Below are 16,225 nucleotides of genomic sequence, written 5' to 3'. Positions count from 1 at the left end.
TGAAAATGGTTTATTTACATGAAGCAGGGTTTTACATATGAGCTGTTTTATGCAATATCTTTTTATAGAGACCTACATACATTGTTTGGGGGGGTATAGTTTCCTTTAAGGTATAAAAGGCATCAGGGAACAAACCATTCAGGTTATTTAAATTAGTAGCCCAGTCATTGAATTCCTTTTCTAAGGCCACATGGCACAACAGGGGATACTGCCCACAGGCTGGGAAAAACCCTTTAAAACAATATTACTACAAAAACAAGCCCCCCCCCCCGTGGACTTCTAATACAACACAGCAATAAATCATATGGCAGATATTTGTTCTATAGAGTTAAAACCTGCACTTGTATTTTTCTGTACAATGGTCCATTCATATGTACTTAAAACTTGCGGTGCAACAGAAATAGTCAAAGTCTACACAGAGGCTATACTCATTCACCTACAGACATATTTAGTTATATCTCTAATCATACACACAAAATAATCCAAATATAATTTATATATGGATAAACCTACACAGCATACCAGTTAAGTCCCACTTAAACTACAACCCTAAAACATCCTGCAACTCCTGATGAGAGTTATAGTTTAAACACCAGAAAAAAAAAAAAAAAAACTACAGATCACAAGATATATCTAATTTTCCTGAAAAGAATCATACTAAAAACATGATAATTAACCCCAAATACATTCTCTTAAGAACTAAAAATAAATTACAAGCTGATCTAACAGATCTTGTGAATTGACATCATGTTCGACTTTTTATAGTAAGATTTACAGAAGTTATCCGGAAACCCATTATACAGAAAGCTCCAAATTATGGAAAGGCCGTCTCCCATAGACTTCATTATAATCAAATAATCCAAAGTTTGAAAAATGATTTCCTTATTCTCTATAATAATAATAATAAAACAGTAGATTGTATGTGATACTAACAAAGATATAATTAATCCTCATTAGGGATGGGCGAATTTTTTTGCCTTGTTTCACCGAAAAAAATGACACCCATAGACTTGTATGGCGTACTGCGTCAAAATAAAAAGACGCGCGTCAAAAAAAAAATTTGGCGCGCGACATTTTTTTGACGCCCATAGACTTTAATGGCCGTCGGCGACATTGGCGAAATTAAACGGGTCAAATTCGCCCATCCCTAATCCTTATTGGAAGCAAAACCAGCCTATTGGCTTTATTTAATGTTTACATGATTTTCTAGTAGACTTTAGGTACGAAGAACCAAATTACGGAAGGATTCATTATCCAGAAAGCCCCAGGTCCCAAGCATTCTGCATAATAGGCTAGCTAAATATCTATCTATCTATCTATCTATCTATATATATATATATATATATATCTCTATCTATCTATCTATATATAGCATTATTCCCTGAGGAACACATTAAAAGCGGTTTACTAAACATCAGCAAACACTGGCGTTTATAAACAGAATTTTAAAAAAAAAGGTGGAAATTTACTAAAACCATGTGCTGCATCAAACATCAGAAAACACTGGCGTTAATAATAATTTAGAATTTTGGAAAAAAGGGGGAAAAAAGGGGGAAATAACTTTTTGAGGCAAACGTACAAAATCAGAATGTAACACAAACAGTTCACACGTCCTGATATAATTTAGGGTCAGAGGAAATTTTTCCTTACAGACAATAAAAAAGAAATTCCACACTAACTGGGGGGAAAAGTGATGACTATTTACATATGTTTTTCACAGTTCATAAATTAAAACAAAATTCAAACAAATCAAGGACAGAAAATAACTCTCAGTGATTTACCTACACAAAAAATATACGGTAAAACATTTTTCAATAAGTATAAGTGAGTTGTATCATGATCAGGGCATAACAGTCATAATGGTAATTTCATAACGGTGCCAGTTTACATAAAATGCTGCATTGCAGGCACTGTTTCATCCATGTGTTGCTAACAATCTCTAAAGCCCTTATCTTTCTGCAAAGCTGCACAATATGCTTCTGCTAATGGACTCTGCAAGCAGGGCTCTAAAATCAAAAAACAATATTTTAATCAGAAAGAGACAAATGTAAATACAGAAGAGGAAGCATTCTAATTAACCAGAATCAATTAAAAATTATATACAACACTTTACAAATGGTAAGCAAAGGGTTCACAAAGGTGTGCAGCACAAAAATCAGTTCATTTCTTTGCATGTTTTGAACATTGTTTTTTCAAAACCATGTTAACAATGGTTTCTTTAGCAAGGAAAAGCCATATACAGGTATGGAACCCGTTATCCAGAATGCTTGGGACCTGGTGTTTTCCGGATAATGGATCTTTCAGTAAGTTGGATCTTTTTTATTTATCTTTGGCATCGACTGATTATGAGATCCACCAGTTATTTGTCTCTCGCCCCTCCATAGAGCTACTTGTACATGTATGGGACCTGTTATCCAGAATGCTCAGTAGGTGGGGTTTTCCTGGTAACGGATCTTTCTGTAATTTGGATAAGTCTACTAGAAAATGATGTAAAAATTAAATAAACCCAACTTCCAATAAGGATTCATTATCTTAGTTTGAATCAAGTACAGGTTATTGTTTTATTATGACATAGAAAAAAGCAAATCATTTAAAAAAAAATGTTGTATTATTTGGATAAAACGTACTCTATGGGAAACTGCCTTACAGTAATTCGTAGCTTCCTGATAACAGGTTTCTGGATAACGGATCCCATAACTGTACTCACAACTTAAGAGCCTATTTGACTTTAAAAGGAAATCTATAGGTCAGTCTCAAATTTTCAGAAAAAGTAATCAATAATTTCACGTGAATAAAAGAAGGATTTATTTGCAAGGCACAAATGAATACACTATTATTCAAAACTGTAAATTTGATATTTCCCAGCACAAAAAAAAAATCAAAGAGATGGTGCAGCAGCTGAAATATATCCCCTCTTTCAACATATATTTACACAGGACCAGTTTTAAAAGGAAGACTTTTTTTTTTTTAGTTTCAATTTAATTCTCTCTCCTAATAAGAGTCGATGATAGGAAAGAAAATAATACAATGGAGGCTGCTACATGTGTAGATAATTCACAGAAAGAACCGTTTAATTTAGATTGTCTGTGTATATACAAAGCGGCAATTTAGTACATTCCAGAGTTGTGACTAAATCTGATTAGCTATGAAAATTTTGGAACATTGTGATCGATGCCCGAGGCTCTGGCTGCTCTAGGAAACGGATGAGCAACATGTCCTGTATCTAGAAAACAAACACATCACTATTCAGACTCCCTTAAAAGTATAGATGGTGCAGGACAAGCTCTTTATGTAACAACCTTTTAGCAAATCAAGTGACTTTGGAAGGAAAATGTACACCATGAACCTCAACAACTTTTTGCAACAAATAGGTGTAGCCATAATGCAAGTAAAGAAGCTTAATTGTATACAAAGGCAAGGAGATGAAAGAATACACATACATAACATTTTTTCACCTAGTTCCCGCCGCTAACAAATACAGAATATCAGTTCTCTCTATTAATATTTTATTCTCTTTAACTATGCCTTCAATTTAAACCTCAAATTATGTTACAGTTGCATTCCTAATAAGACACATTTGTGATGTCTTAATGATCCAAGTTACATAGTTCTAAGCCCCTGGGAATACGCCAGACAATGTTTTTAAAAACAATAGCTACATTTTCCTATAAAAAGAAAAGCAATTTTATGTAAACACTGCCTGTGTTCAGGAAAATAATAGTTGCAGTGTGCAGTATAAATACACCGTGCTGAACATCATTTAGGAACACACATATCTTGCAATGAATTATGTTTTTGGCAAGAAATTTCAATATTTGTATCCTTGTCTCTCTGTCATTCCTCTTAAAGCAGAAATATTCAACCAGTGGCTCCAAGTATGCAAAGAAAGCGATTCTCCAGAGTCCAGCCGGGAAGGGAGAGGGGGTTTGCAACAGCTAGAAAGCCATCATGTATGGTTTAGAGAAAGTGACATTTAGGGGCATAGTTATCAAGGGTCGAATTTCGAATTTCAAATACTTCGAAATTCGAATTCAAAAACACCAACCACAATTCAGTCAAAGGTTTTTTTGGCCAGATAGGTCAGTTTTCGATCTAATAGGTCCGTATTCGGCAGAATTTGAATCGTATGAATCTAAGTAATAGCTCATTCGATTGAATTCGAATAAAAGTTTTCCCCCCAAAAAAACTTCGATTTTTCAAACCAATTGACTCCAAATAGGTTCTAGGAGGTCCCCCATAGGCTAAAACAGCAATTCGGCAGGTTTTAGATGGTGAATGGTCGAAGTCGAATTTTTTAAAAAAAAAAATTCAAATTTGAATCGAATATTTGACTATTCCCTAGTCAAAGTATACAAAAAATTGCTCAAAATTCAAATTTTTTGATTTCGAAAATTCACCTCGACCTTTGATAAATCTGCCTCTTAATGTCTTACATATTAATGTTCAATGAACTAGAAATTGTAAAAAAGTATTTAATAAAAGCATATTTTTTTCATATTAACATCAATCCCTCCCTTTATACATCAAGAATTCATTCCAGAGCATAGGGGCAGGAACGCCATTCAAGGATGGGACCTGTTATCCAGAATGCTTGGGACCTGGAGTTTTTCAGATAAGGGGTCTTTCTGTAATTTGAATCTCCATACCTTCAGTCTGCTTAAAATAATTTAAACATTAAATAAACCCAAAAGGCTGGTTTTGCTTCCAATAAGGATTCATCATATTTTAGTTTGGATTTAGTACAAGGTATTAGTTTGTTATTACAGAGTAAAAGGAAATATGTTGTAAAGTTTCGATATATTTAATTTAAAAGGAGTGTATGTAAGACAACCTTCCTGTAATTCGGAGCTTTCTGGATAACGGGTTTCCGGATAACAGATCCTATACCTGTATAATAATAATAATGCTCTTCACTACAAGGAAAACAAAGAGCACGTATGATTAAGGGATAGTCCCATTACTAGATGTGCAGCAGTAAAGGAGTCTAATTAACTGCATTATATACTGCACACATCCATGAGACTAACAAGTGATACCCATGCCAGTATTTAATGCATGACTTATGGTTTTCAGATCTATGTAATCAGACATATTCCCAGAAGGTTCCAAAATGAATTAAACTCAGACAAGAATGAAAGATTCATGATCCCTTTGACTCTATGCAGAGTATGCCAGCGAGCATCAATGCAGTCAAGAGGCACCTATGCATATACAACTATCCTTACTGTCTGCTGTGAGTGGAGATGATCCTTATTAAGCAGCAGGCTCTGGATAAGAGGAATTTCACCTCTAAACTGCAGGGAATGATTCAGCCATTGTCTTTACATAAATACAACTGTGTAACAACTGTACCAACAGATCATATATCCCTGTTAACTAACAAATCATTTTGGCTTATAGGATATGGTCTAAAACACACAGGCTCGGCCTCAACTGGCACTGCAGCTGTTACAGAACTACATTTCCCAGAATCCCCTCTGAGCTAGCAGAAAGATGCCCTTTTAAAAACAGCTGCTGCCGAGTCAGGCTGCCCCTTTCTTAGTAACATTCACATGAACTCATTTTACCTGATGTGGCAGACACCTAGGGGGTTTAAAAAAAAAATCACAATTTTTTCAGAATTATTAAACCCTGAGGATGGAAAAGTCCGAATCTGAAAATCAGGCATCTCAGACCTGTCGAGGTTGCATATAAGTCAATGGGAGAAGTCCCAATGATTTTTTGATGTGTGCTGGGTTTCGTGCAATACCGCGAAGTTTTCGGGTGAAAAAATCGTGAAAATCTGATTTTTTCCTGCAAAGCAAACTTTAGGGAAAATGTAATAATAAATAAGCGTATAAAACCCAAGTGGATTTGATCGGAGTTTGTAGCAGAAAACATTGAGATAAATTCACACTTTGATAAATAACCTCCCTAGTGTAAGAAGAATAGGTCAATTCATGTAACTTTAATTAGTTTTTCTAGGTATTATTTATCTTTGATTTCCATTATGGCTGGACTACCCAGAAGTACATTCTAACACAATAATGATACTTTTGGTCCTAACTGAAGATTTCCCAGACAGAATTTCTACATCTATTATGACCAAGAAAGTTGGGGTCTCCCTAATATGCCTTAGATACAGATATGCCATAAATATGACAGAATACTAAATAACAAAATAAAGGACAATCGGGTTTATATGACACAATACTGATAATGTATGGGTAAAGCTTGCTTGGCTTACTTAAGCTTAAATATAAAAAAAAAAGTTAATTTTGTTTTTAATTAAAATTCATACTTCTACGACAAAGTAAAAAGAGACTGTAAAAACAAAAAACATAAGGTAAAGTAAATGTCAGTTTCCTTTATGTTTATTAAACAAATCAGAACTAGGGGGCACGTCCAGAGGACCACCAGTCGCACGACACTCCCCCAACTGATGCAAGAATCAGCAATAGATCAGGAGCACAAAGGATCCTTATAGAAGCCCCACAGCGGGCTGATAGAATATAAATGCAGAGAACAGCAATGCACCCAAATGATCAATAGGAGAATCACAAGACTTTGCAGAAGCCGTACTTGTGCCATGTTGTTTTGGTGCCACCTTACCATTGCTGTGTGATCCTATATACAAAGCACTGTCTGTATCAGCGACAAGCTCACATTCTGTCTTTCCTACTGTACTAAAAATAACACCCACTAGGATTACGGGACCCCTGTTAACCTCTCCAGCGCCGGGGAGAAAAAAAAAAGCAGTCCAACAAAATGAATTTGTAAATTTAAAAGATAGGGCAGTGGGAATATGCCAAGAAGATCCCCAGACACGCATGCAGAAAGAGAATTCTAGCACACAGCCTGCAGTACAAGTTTAATTAAGGATAGTGCAAAGTGGGAGCCGGCAGTTGGGTCTCCCTTGCAAATAAAGCTGGTGCTGTTCTTCTAGAATGAATGCAAGGGCACAGTCACAAGCAAACGTTCATTGTTGTAGAGATAGGGTCAAAATAAAGTACAAGGTACTGCTGATTTATTATTACAGAGAAAAAGTTAATAATGTTTTAAAATTTGGATTGTTTGGATAAAATGTAGTCTATGGGAGATTGCCTTTGCGTATTATATAGATATATATATATATATATATATATATATATATATATATATATATATATATATATATATATATATATCTCTCTCTATCTCCTAGTGGGAACGGAAACGTCACGTCGGTTATGCATATAATACAATAACACGTTTTGCTTTTAATGACAACCCCAGTGTTGCTAGTACTTTTTTTTTTGATAGATTATAGATGAGAGAGAGAGAGAGAGGTCAAGTCTGTGGCAAATAAAAACATGGCCTCAGAAGCTTACTATGAAAGTCTGAGCATTAAATGGAGACACAGGGATTATGTGTAATGTTATGTCTGGTTCACCTAAAGTATGATTGTGTCTGTATATGGCAGACACAATGATCACATGGCACCGGAGATAGTAAATATTCATGGTGTGTGTGCCTCTGGCTCATGGAGCAGATCAGCAAAGTCTTTGGACAGATTTCTGCTGGCAACACAACCACCGGCACATTTTATTGTTGCCATGCTAAAGAGACACACCGTTCTGCCTATTCTCCATTGTATTTCTCAGTCAAAGACATTGAAAGTCAAGCACTAACAGCTCTTACCAAAACACATGGAAAACTAGCTTTTAAGGGCCATTCGTAAACTTCAACCATCCGATATGGAAAACACAAACATAAGAAGGTATTTAGCAGGTACACATACAACCTGCCTGAGACATCTTGGCCACACGATTAGGGACAGACATCCAGAAATAAAAGGGTGAATAGAAGGGAGGGAAAGAAGGTTCAAGCCCCTGTTAACAATGAGATACAATAATTGTTTTTATATATTTAACATCAGCATGATAAAGTATAACCCATATAATGGTTTCACCCCTGGACATGGTTATATATATATGCTTATAACATAAGCCCCAATATCCATTATAACCAGTTTATGGTTGGCCTGACTGGTAGAAGGGATCTTATAAACATGGGTGCACAGAAAGTCTTAAGGTCGTTGCAAGGCTGCAACTTTGTGTCAGTAGAGAGGTTGTTGCTGAAAGGCAGAATCATGGTGCATCAGTTGCCGACAACATAAAGAAACTGTAATTGAGCCAGTGGGTAAAAGGTAAAACGGTCACATCCTTGAGGTTAAGCCTAATATCTGTGTTACGGTTCCTCCAGAGTATCATCAGTTTTATCAGCCACACTTTTACACTACAAACCATGTAGCCTAGAACGCAACTAGATGCATGAGAATCTTTTGAACTTCAGAAAAATTTAAAAAAAAAACAAAAAACTGAAATACAAGGGAAATCCATTGTTCCGTTTCCACGAAAATTCCCAAACCAATCATGAACAGGACACAAGCAAGGCAGGGCTGTTGCTGACAAGCCAGCATGACCTGAGCTTGATATGATGCCTACAATTCCAATGGTGAGCTTACAAGCAAGCAAAACAGCAGCTGCACTTATTGCCAGTGAACAAGTGAATTTGGAGGAGGGGGAGAATAGTCACAAGCAGGAATGCTGGGATCTGTAGTCCAACAGGAGCAAATGTCTGGACTAAAGCACCAAGTTCAACAGTAAGAAGAGACTGATGTGGGAGATGCTGCATGAGCTGTAATCATTAGTAACATACACAAGCAACAGCATTAAACACACTTACACAGATGCCAAAACACCAGCAGCAGCAAGAATGCCCAACCTGCAGCTCTCCAACTGTTATTGACTACAACTCCCAGCATGCACAGGGGGCTGCAGATTGGGCACAGAACACGGAGCTGACTGATCATAGCTGTAATATGGCAATGATTTATAGGTCTCTGGGGCCCCTGAGAGCCCAGTAGTGATGGGGGATCTGCGTTATTAGTAACAGCAGGTGGGATCTAAGGCATAGAGAGAAGAATGTGCGGCTTCTGATCCCCCCAAACCTTTGCTCCCCACTGATGCGCAGCAGAGCAGCCAGGACTGATGCAGTGACACTTCCCAGACTGCCCGCGAGACCCACGTGCCCACAGGGGGTAATAAGGGGCTGCAGGACACTCACTTTTCCCAGCCGACGGTCCCAGGCACAGGAGGAGGACGACGAGGACGACCCCCAGGATCCAGGTCGTGCAAATAGGCACCAATTCGGCCTTCATGTCCACAAACAAGTCCCCGCGTACAGCCCACTCAGGGAACCCGAGAAAATACTCATCCGCGCTGCCAGGAACTTCCCTCCTGGCCCGAAATAAGAAAAATGGCGCCTTTCTACCTGGACCACAAGCCCCTGGAATTGCCGGGTCACCTTGCTCCGGAACCTGCTCGGATCGTGAAACGTGGATTATTCCGCGGACTGGCCAACTTGTACAGCGGGTCAGCACCAACTCTAGAGGGAGCCCCTGAGCTCCACACTCGTCCCCCCTGCCCTGACTGATAGGCAGAGGGACAAGGGGGTTAATTGGGGTTCTCTGGTACAAGCCCCGCCCACTAGCAGGAATTGGGCCCCGTTACCCAATGGAGGGGCTCGGATTTCTCCCTTGTTTCTCTGCGTTGTCTCCCCCCGCTCTCCTTAAAGACGTCGGGTGCTATAGAATACGGTGGCCGGTAAATCCAAGACTCCTTAGTCCCGCGGGGAAACGTGTATCTGCCCTGGCACACAGTGCGTCAGTCCCGCCGCCGGAATGGGGCGCACGGAGGAAGCTGATAGGACAAATCCGAAGCCCACACCTCGCCCTCCTCTCCCTCCATGTCAGCCCCGGGCACAAGACTCTATCCCACGGCAGCAGGAGGGAGGCCGCTGCTCCACGCCCGTCGGACCAATGAATGGAGGAGACTGGCCCAACCAGCGCTTCTTTTCTACTATAAAGCCCGTGAGGCTTAAAGCTGCTCTTCTTATCCGTGTGTAGAAGCCCTAGGACGCCACCGAGGCTCTCGCGTTGGGATCTCCTCTCAGTGTGTGTGTCAGTGTGTGTGTGTGTGTGTGTGCGCCGCGCTAATGCTGTAAACAAGAGCCTGAGCCTCTCTCTCTCACTCACACACACACTGGGCTGTCTGCAAAGCCAGGACTGGGAGATACTTCCGCTGCACGGGACTCGCCCGGGAATCCAATGCCGCTGCTTTAAAATAGTTCTCTGAGCCCCTGGCGCATTTACTCTCGTATATTATCTGCTTATCCGGTCATCATCATCATCAGCGGGCATCTTCCTTATACACAGGCTTTCTACTACTACTACTACTACTACTACTGGCAAATCACTCATTGTATTCACATATATGAAATATTTACTATACAGCAAACGTGCCGAAGCATTCCCTTCTACTACCATCAAATACTAAATTACTTTGCATTTGTTGGTGGTATAATTTTTTTTGTTTAAAGGTTATTTTATAATGTTAAAAGTTGTTTTAATTTTACCCTTCTTGTGATGGGGCATTTGTAGAGCGCCGACGTATTCCGCAGCGCTGTACAATAAGTTGGGTTTACAGGAAGAACCTACAGGGTGATCGGTAACCGAGGCAAAAAAGGTGAAGGGTGGCACTGCCCAAAAGAGCTTACGATCTAAAAGGAAAAGGGGTTGAGACGCGAGGTGGGGATTATTATTATTTTGCCTATGTATTGTGCCACCTGTGCCGCAGGTTTTATGTTGTTTTCAGAAGAAAGTTGCTTTAACGTAAGGATTTGATGGGTGGAATTCTGCCACATTCGTAACAAAACGTATAGTCCGTGCATATTTACTCTTTAAAGAATTACTGTCATGGGAAAATGAATCAGTTAATAGTGCTGCTCCAGCAGAATTCGGCACTGAAATCCGTTTCTCAAAAGAGCAAACAGATTTTTTTATATTCAATTTTGAAGTCTGACATGGGGCTAGTCATATTGTCAATTTCCCAGCTGCCCCAAGTCATGTGACTTGTGCTCTGATGAACTTCAATCACTCTTTACTGCTGTACTGCAAGTTGGAGTGATATCACCCCCTCCCCCCCAGCAGCCAAACAAAAGAACAATGGAAAGGTAACCTGATAGCAGCTCCCTAACACAAGATAACAGCTGCCTGGTAGATCTAAGAACAACATTCAAAAGTAAAAACCCATGTCTCACTGAGACACATTCAGTTACACTGAGAAGGAAAAACAGCAGCCTGCCAGAAAGCATTTCTCTCCTAAAGTGCAGGCACAAGTCACATGACCAGGGGCAGCTGGGAAACAAAAATATAGCAAAATATCTAGCCCTGTGTCAGATTTCAAAATTGAATATACAACTAGAGTTGCCACCCGGTCGGTATTTTACCGGCCTAGCCGGTAAAACACCTGCCGGGGCCGGCATTACAAATTACAATTGCCGGTAATTTGTAATACCCTTTAAAAAAAAGCCCCTGGCCTGCCCCCAATTAGCAAAGATCGCAAAGAATTTACCTTTTTTCCAGCGATGTTGCTCCGCCCCGTTTGCACCTGTCACGTAGCTCCGCCCCTTTCTAGCGCCGCAGACCGCCCCCTTTTGGTACCCGCCCCCCACTGGCCGGTAAATTGTTTTAATAAAGGTGGCAACCCTATATACAACAATCTGTTTGCTCTTTTGAGAAATGGATTTCAGTGCAGAATTCTGCTGGAGTAGCACTATTAACTGATGCGTTTTGGGAAAAAAACTGTTTTCCGATGACAGGATCCCATTAAAGGAGAAACAAACCCTTAGCCACTGTTATGGTAGAGGCACATATGCTATTTGGGGAGATTAGTTACCCAGTGACAAATCGCATCTTCTTTGAGCGACTAATCTCCCCACAATGCCTTCCCCACGGCTAGAATCTAAATCGCTGGCTGGATGGCGCTCGGAGTTCTTCATTTTCAGAAGTTTCCTCGTGAGGCAACTTTGTGCGACTTCAAATCGCTCTGAGTGCCATCCCACAGGTGATTTAGATTCTAGCCGCGGGGAAGGCATTGCGGGGAGATTAGTCGCCCAACGAAGAGGTGATTTGTCACTGGGCGACTAATCTTCCCCAAATAGTATTGTGTGCCTCTACCCTTACACTTTTTGACAGGCTGAGCTGATTTGAGCCGGGGCCATGCATGCCTAATTTTGTTTTGGCTTTGACTATACTACCTGGCCATCTGTCTGTGAATACCAGGTGGGCGGGGGGGGGTTATGTGGAAAATTCAGTTTCAATCAGCTGAACAGGATTCGTCCATTCACCCCACATGCTGATTGGTCCATGTACACCTTTATGCCAGAAGATAATTACAGGTTTCCCTTTGTATGTTCCATCTCTGGCATATCTGGATTTAGATATGATTAAGGCACAAGATACACGGGTGATTTGCTGAGGTGCTTGCACATCAGATTTGTGAGAATGTGCTATTGTCTTGTGTTTTATAAAGTGGGGAATATTGATTCTAAAGAAGGCAGGGAATTTTGCCTAGTGGAAATAAGTTTGGTGTATGGACTGGTACATCTATCCATCTCTAGTCTCCTTCTAACCAATGTCTGTCCCTGTCACAACCAAAATGTTTCATTGGCTCTCTGCATAGGCTGCTCAGTAAAAGTGGCTTCAGTAGGCCAGTAATTGGTGATGGGCGAATCTGAAAAATTCGCGAAACAACAAAAAATTTGCAAAACGCATTGAAGTCAATGGGCGTCAAAATATTTTTGTGTGCGCGACAATTTTTATATTCACGACTTTTTTGTCCAAATGCATTAAAGTTAATGGGCGTCTGAATAATTTTGACTGCAACAATTTTAATGCGTTAGACAGTTTTTTTTAGTCGCAGTAAATTTTTCACGGCGAATTTTCACAGCAATTTGCAGGCGGCGAAGTGTGGAAATTCGCAGCAAATCCATGCCTGTCGAATAAATTCGCCAATTACTACCAGTAATTAGTACTCATGGGAATCTGGCCTTTAATTGGATGTTTTCAAGTTGTGGCTATAAAAGACCTAAGTTGGGGCAACTCAGGGAGCAGGTCTGACCCTGGCACCTAGCCACACATTAGATAAATGAATCACTGCTGTACCTATGAAGTGGAAAACCGAACCTGGTATGGGTGAGATGGGCTAAAAGGAGCCAAAAAGCCCTTCACAAGCAATTACACGCAAAGAGAAGCCTTCTGAAATCAGAAGGTATTTACTTGTCTCATGCCGTTCACATAGCACTGCCTAAATACCAAAAATGAGCGTTTTAATTCCACAATAAGGCATCATGGGTGGAGACATCCAAATCACTCCTTGCACTGATGAGATCTAACAAGATGGAAACAGGCTGTCTGCAAGTTTGGATATACAGTATGGCTCTTAACCATTAGTCTGTATCTGTGCTATAAAACCAGCTGTTCTGGATGCATAGTTGGCCAAAGGGACATAAAAGAGTGATTTGCATGTCTCTGCCCATGATGCGTTATGGGAGAATTAAAACTTGCATTTTTGGTATCTAGTCAATGCTGTGTGTATGGCATGAGACAAGTAAATAGCTTCTGATTTCAGAAGGCTTCTCTTTGTACCTATGAATGTATTAAACACGTCAGAAGGGGTGGGAATGCACAAAAATAAATTGCCCTTTAGTAGCAGCTTAGTGTGCTTTAACTTCAAAATTCTCTCGAAACCCTAATTGTGATGTATATATGGGCTTAAATAAATCACCTTTGGACACAATTTCAACAAACAGTTGGCATCCGAATTTTTTGCTATCACTCCACTGACCCCTATGCAAGGGAAGGGTCTTCTGGGTAAGCACCCTGCACTTACAACAAGTGTTTATCTTGGGATTGGGTTGAGCTCTCTACTTTCGTGCATTGAAACCCTAATTTGGACATTGCTTTTACAACTAGTTGGCAGAAGCTTCAGAGAGAAGGAAAATGTGACACTGATGTGGGCAGTGGCAGTAATACAATTCTTACTGTCAGAGACCCTATTCACATTCTTTCAGATGTGCATTTAATAAAAGATAAACTTGTTTTGAAGTCTGTTGTCTGAGACACTTGTGGTGTACAGTAATGCCCCGCAGGCTAAATATATGAACATTTCCTTAGTTTGTAAGCCCATTATATCTAAAAATCATTTATGAATCTGACACAAAAGGTGCATTGGGTGTCCTAATACATAAAGAGAATGGTTGGTTTTAAAAGAAAATGATCCTCTTTGTTATTCCGGTGCAGGTGTTTAAACTAAATTACACCCTGAATGAGTGATAGGCAGAGGCTGCAAATAGTTTTCAACATGTTATTAGGCATGTATCTGAGATTTAACATTGGACACCTGCTCAAAGCCATTGAGAGTCTGAGAATTTTAAGTTTCTGTTTGACAATAAGCCTCATTTACAAAGCAAGTACAAAGTGCAAGATGCAATTATTGAACACAAAGTGCCATAATGTATTTCCCCACAATGCAGCATTTTTTATTTTCCAGAATTCTAGCATCAGTAACAGTTTGCAACATTAATGACAATGTACGTGTTTAATTTAGTTGCTACAAGTCAGTTGTGGCTATGGACACAACCTGATAAGGGGATTTACTAGCTGTTCCCTGGTATTTATGTGTGCCTTTGCTTGCTAATCATTATAATCAGTGCATTGGTGCTCCTCACTCGTTGCATGGAGCATGTATGGGCACACATACCTTTTGTCAATAGTATAAATTCAAGTTCAATTTTGCAGTTGTGCTTGTGGTCCTTTTTAAAGGTTAAAAAAAGTATACAAAAGCAAAGAAAGCCAACACTTTGCCATTTCACCTTTCTGATGATAATTTGGCCATTGTTTCAATGGAGACTATGGATTTAGTTGGTTACTCTGGCAAGGGGAAGACATTATGGCACTTCCATATCATATATGTATAGAGTAGGGTGCCTCCTCATCATAATTACCTATAAAGCATGCTTTACTAAATATTTAGAGGAAATGAGATCTTAAAGGGATACTGTCATGGGAAAAACATTTTTTTTCAAAATGAATCAGTTAATAGTGCTGCTCTAGCAGAATTCTGCACTGAAATCCATTTCTCAAAAGAGCAAACAGATTTTTGAAATTTGACCTGGGGCTAGACATATTGTCAATTTCCCAGCTGCCCCAAGTCATGTGACGTGTGTTCAGATAAACTTCAATCACTCTTTACTGCTGTACTGCAATTTGGAGTGATATCACCCCCTCCCCCCCCAGCAGCCAAACAAAAGAACAATGGGAAGGTAACCAGATAACAGCTCCCTAACACAAGATAACAGCTGCCTGGTAGATCTAAGAACAGCACTCAATAGTAAAAACTTATGTCCCACTGTGACACATTCAGTTACATTGAGATGGAAAAACAGCAGCCTGCCAAAAAGCATTTCTCTGCTAAAGTGCAGGCACAAGTCACATGACCAGGGGCAGCTGGGAAATTGACAAAATGTCTAGCCCCATGTCAGATTTCAAAATTTAATATAAAAAAAAATCTGTTTGCTCTTTTGAGAAATGGATTTCAGTGCAGAATTCTGCTGGAGCAGCACTATTAACTGATTAATTTAGAATTATTTTTTTTCCCATGACAGTATCCCTTTAATTATCAGAAAAGTAACTACTGTATATGCATTAATTCTATAGCATCTTCTGTAGTAGCCTTAGCTTTCCTTGCATGGGACTGTAATGTCCCAGTAATGTGTGCATGTGTCACTAATATTAGAAACAAGAGGAAGGGAAGGTCAATGCTATAGGTCTGCTCTACCCACAGCTCTAGCGGTTCAGTCTGTAAAGCAAAAGATATATTAATGTTAAATACTTCTGGTTGAGTCATGACTGTGAATCTTTTCACCTTTTCCTTTTATACCCTTCAGATTTTCCAGTTGTCTTGTCCAATAATTTGGGTCTTTTCAAAATTTGTCCAAAATAAACCAACTTCAAGTGGAAGGTCAGACTTGATATGGCCAAAGTTCCATTTGTTTGTTTCCCTTTCTGTTCCCTCTGTATCCTCAAGTCTTTGCCAGCCCCAGAGTTGAAGACATTGATACTTGTCAATTTTTGATCCTTGCTTTTATAGACCTTTTAGAGTGTGTTTCAAATGTCTTCTCTAGGTATTTCATCCTCATACCAAGTGTCTCCTATTTCTTGGCTACTGGAGCATTTTTTGTTAAAGGGGAACTATCGCAAACGTTAAAATTTAATATAAGCTTCAGCATACTGAAATAAGAACTTTGTAATTACAATAACTTAAATATTCTGCATTGTTTCTGAAATAATCAAGTTTATCTT

The 16,225-nt window shown here is 39.5% G+C and overlaps 1 protein-coding gene across 1 annotated transcript in view; it reads right to left on the bottom strand.

Annotated features, from left to right (window-relative positions):
- igf1r.S (insulin like growth factor 1 receptor S homeolog) overlaps positions 1-9,287 on the bottom strand; it is a gene marked incomplete at its 5' end in the record, with an annotated part of 159,890 nt that extends 150,603 nt beyond the window's left edge. Inside the window, 1 exon segment of the mRNA NM_001088265.1 lies at positions 9,088-9,287. Coding sequence (NP_001081734.1) covers positions 9,088-9,181 — 94 coding nt within the window.
- Between the last annotated feature and the right edge of the window lie 6,938 nt (positions 9,288-16,225).

The sequence above is a fragment of the Xenopus laevis genome, chromosome 3S, assembly GCF_017654675.1.
Source record: "Xenopus laevis strain J_2021 chromosome 3S, Xenopus_laevis_v10.1, whole genome shotgun sequence".
Taxonomy (NCBI): domain Eukaryota; kingdom Metazoa; phylum Chordata; class Amphibia; order Anura; family Pipidae; genus Xenopus; species Xenopus laevis.
This window is presented reverse-complemented; position numbering and strand designations above follow the sequence as displayed.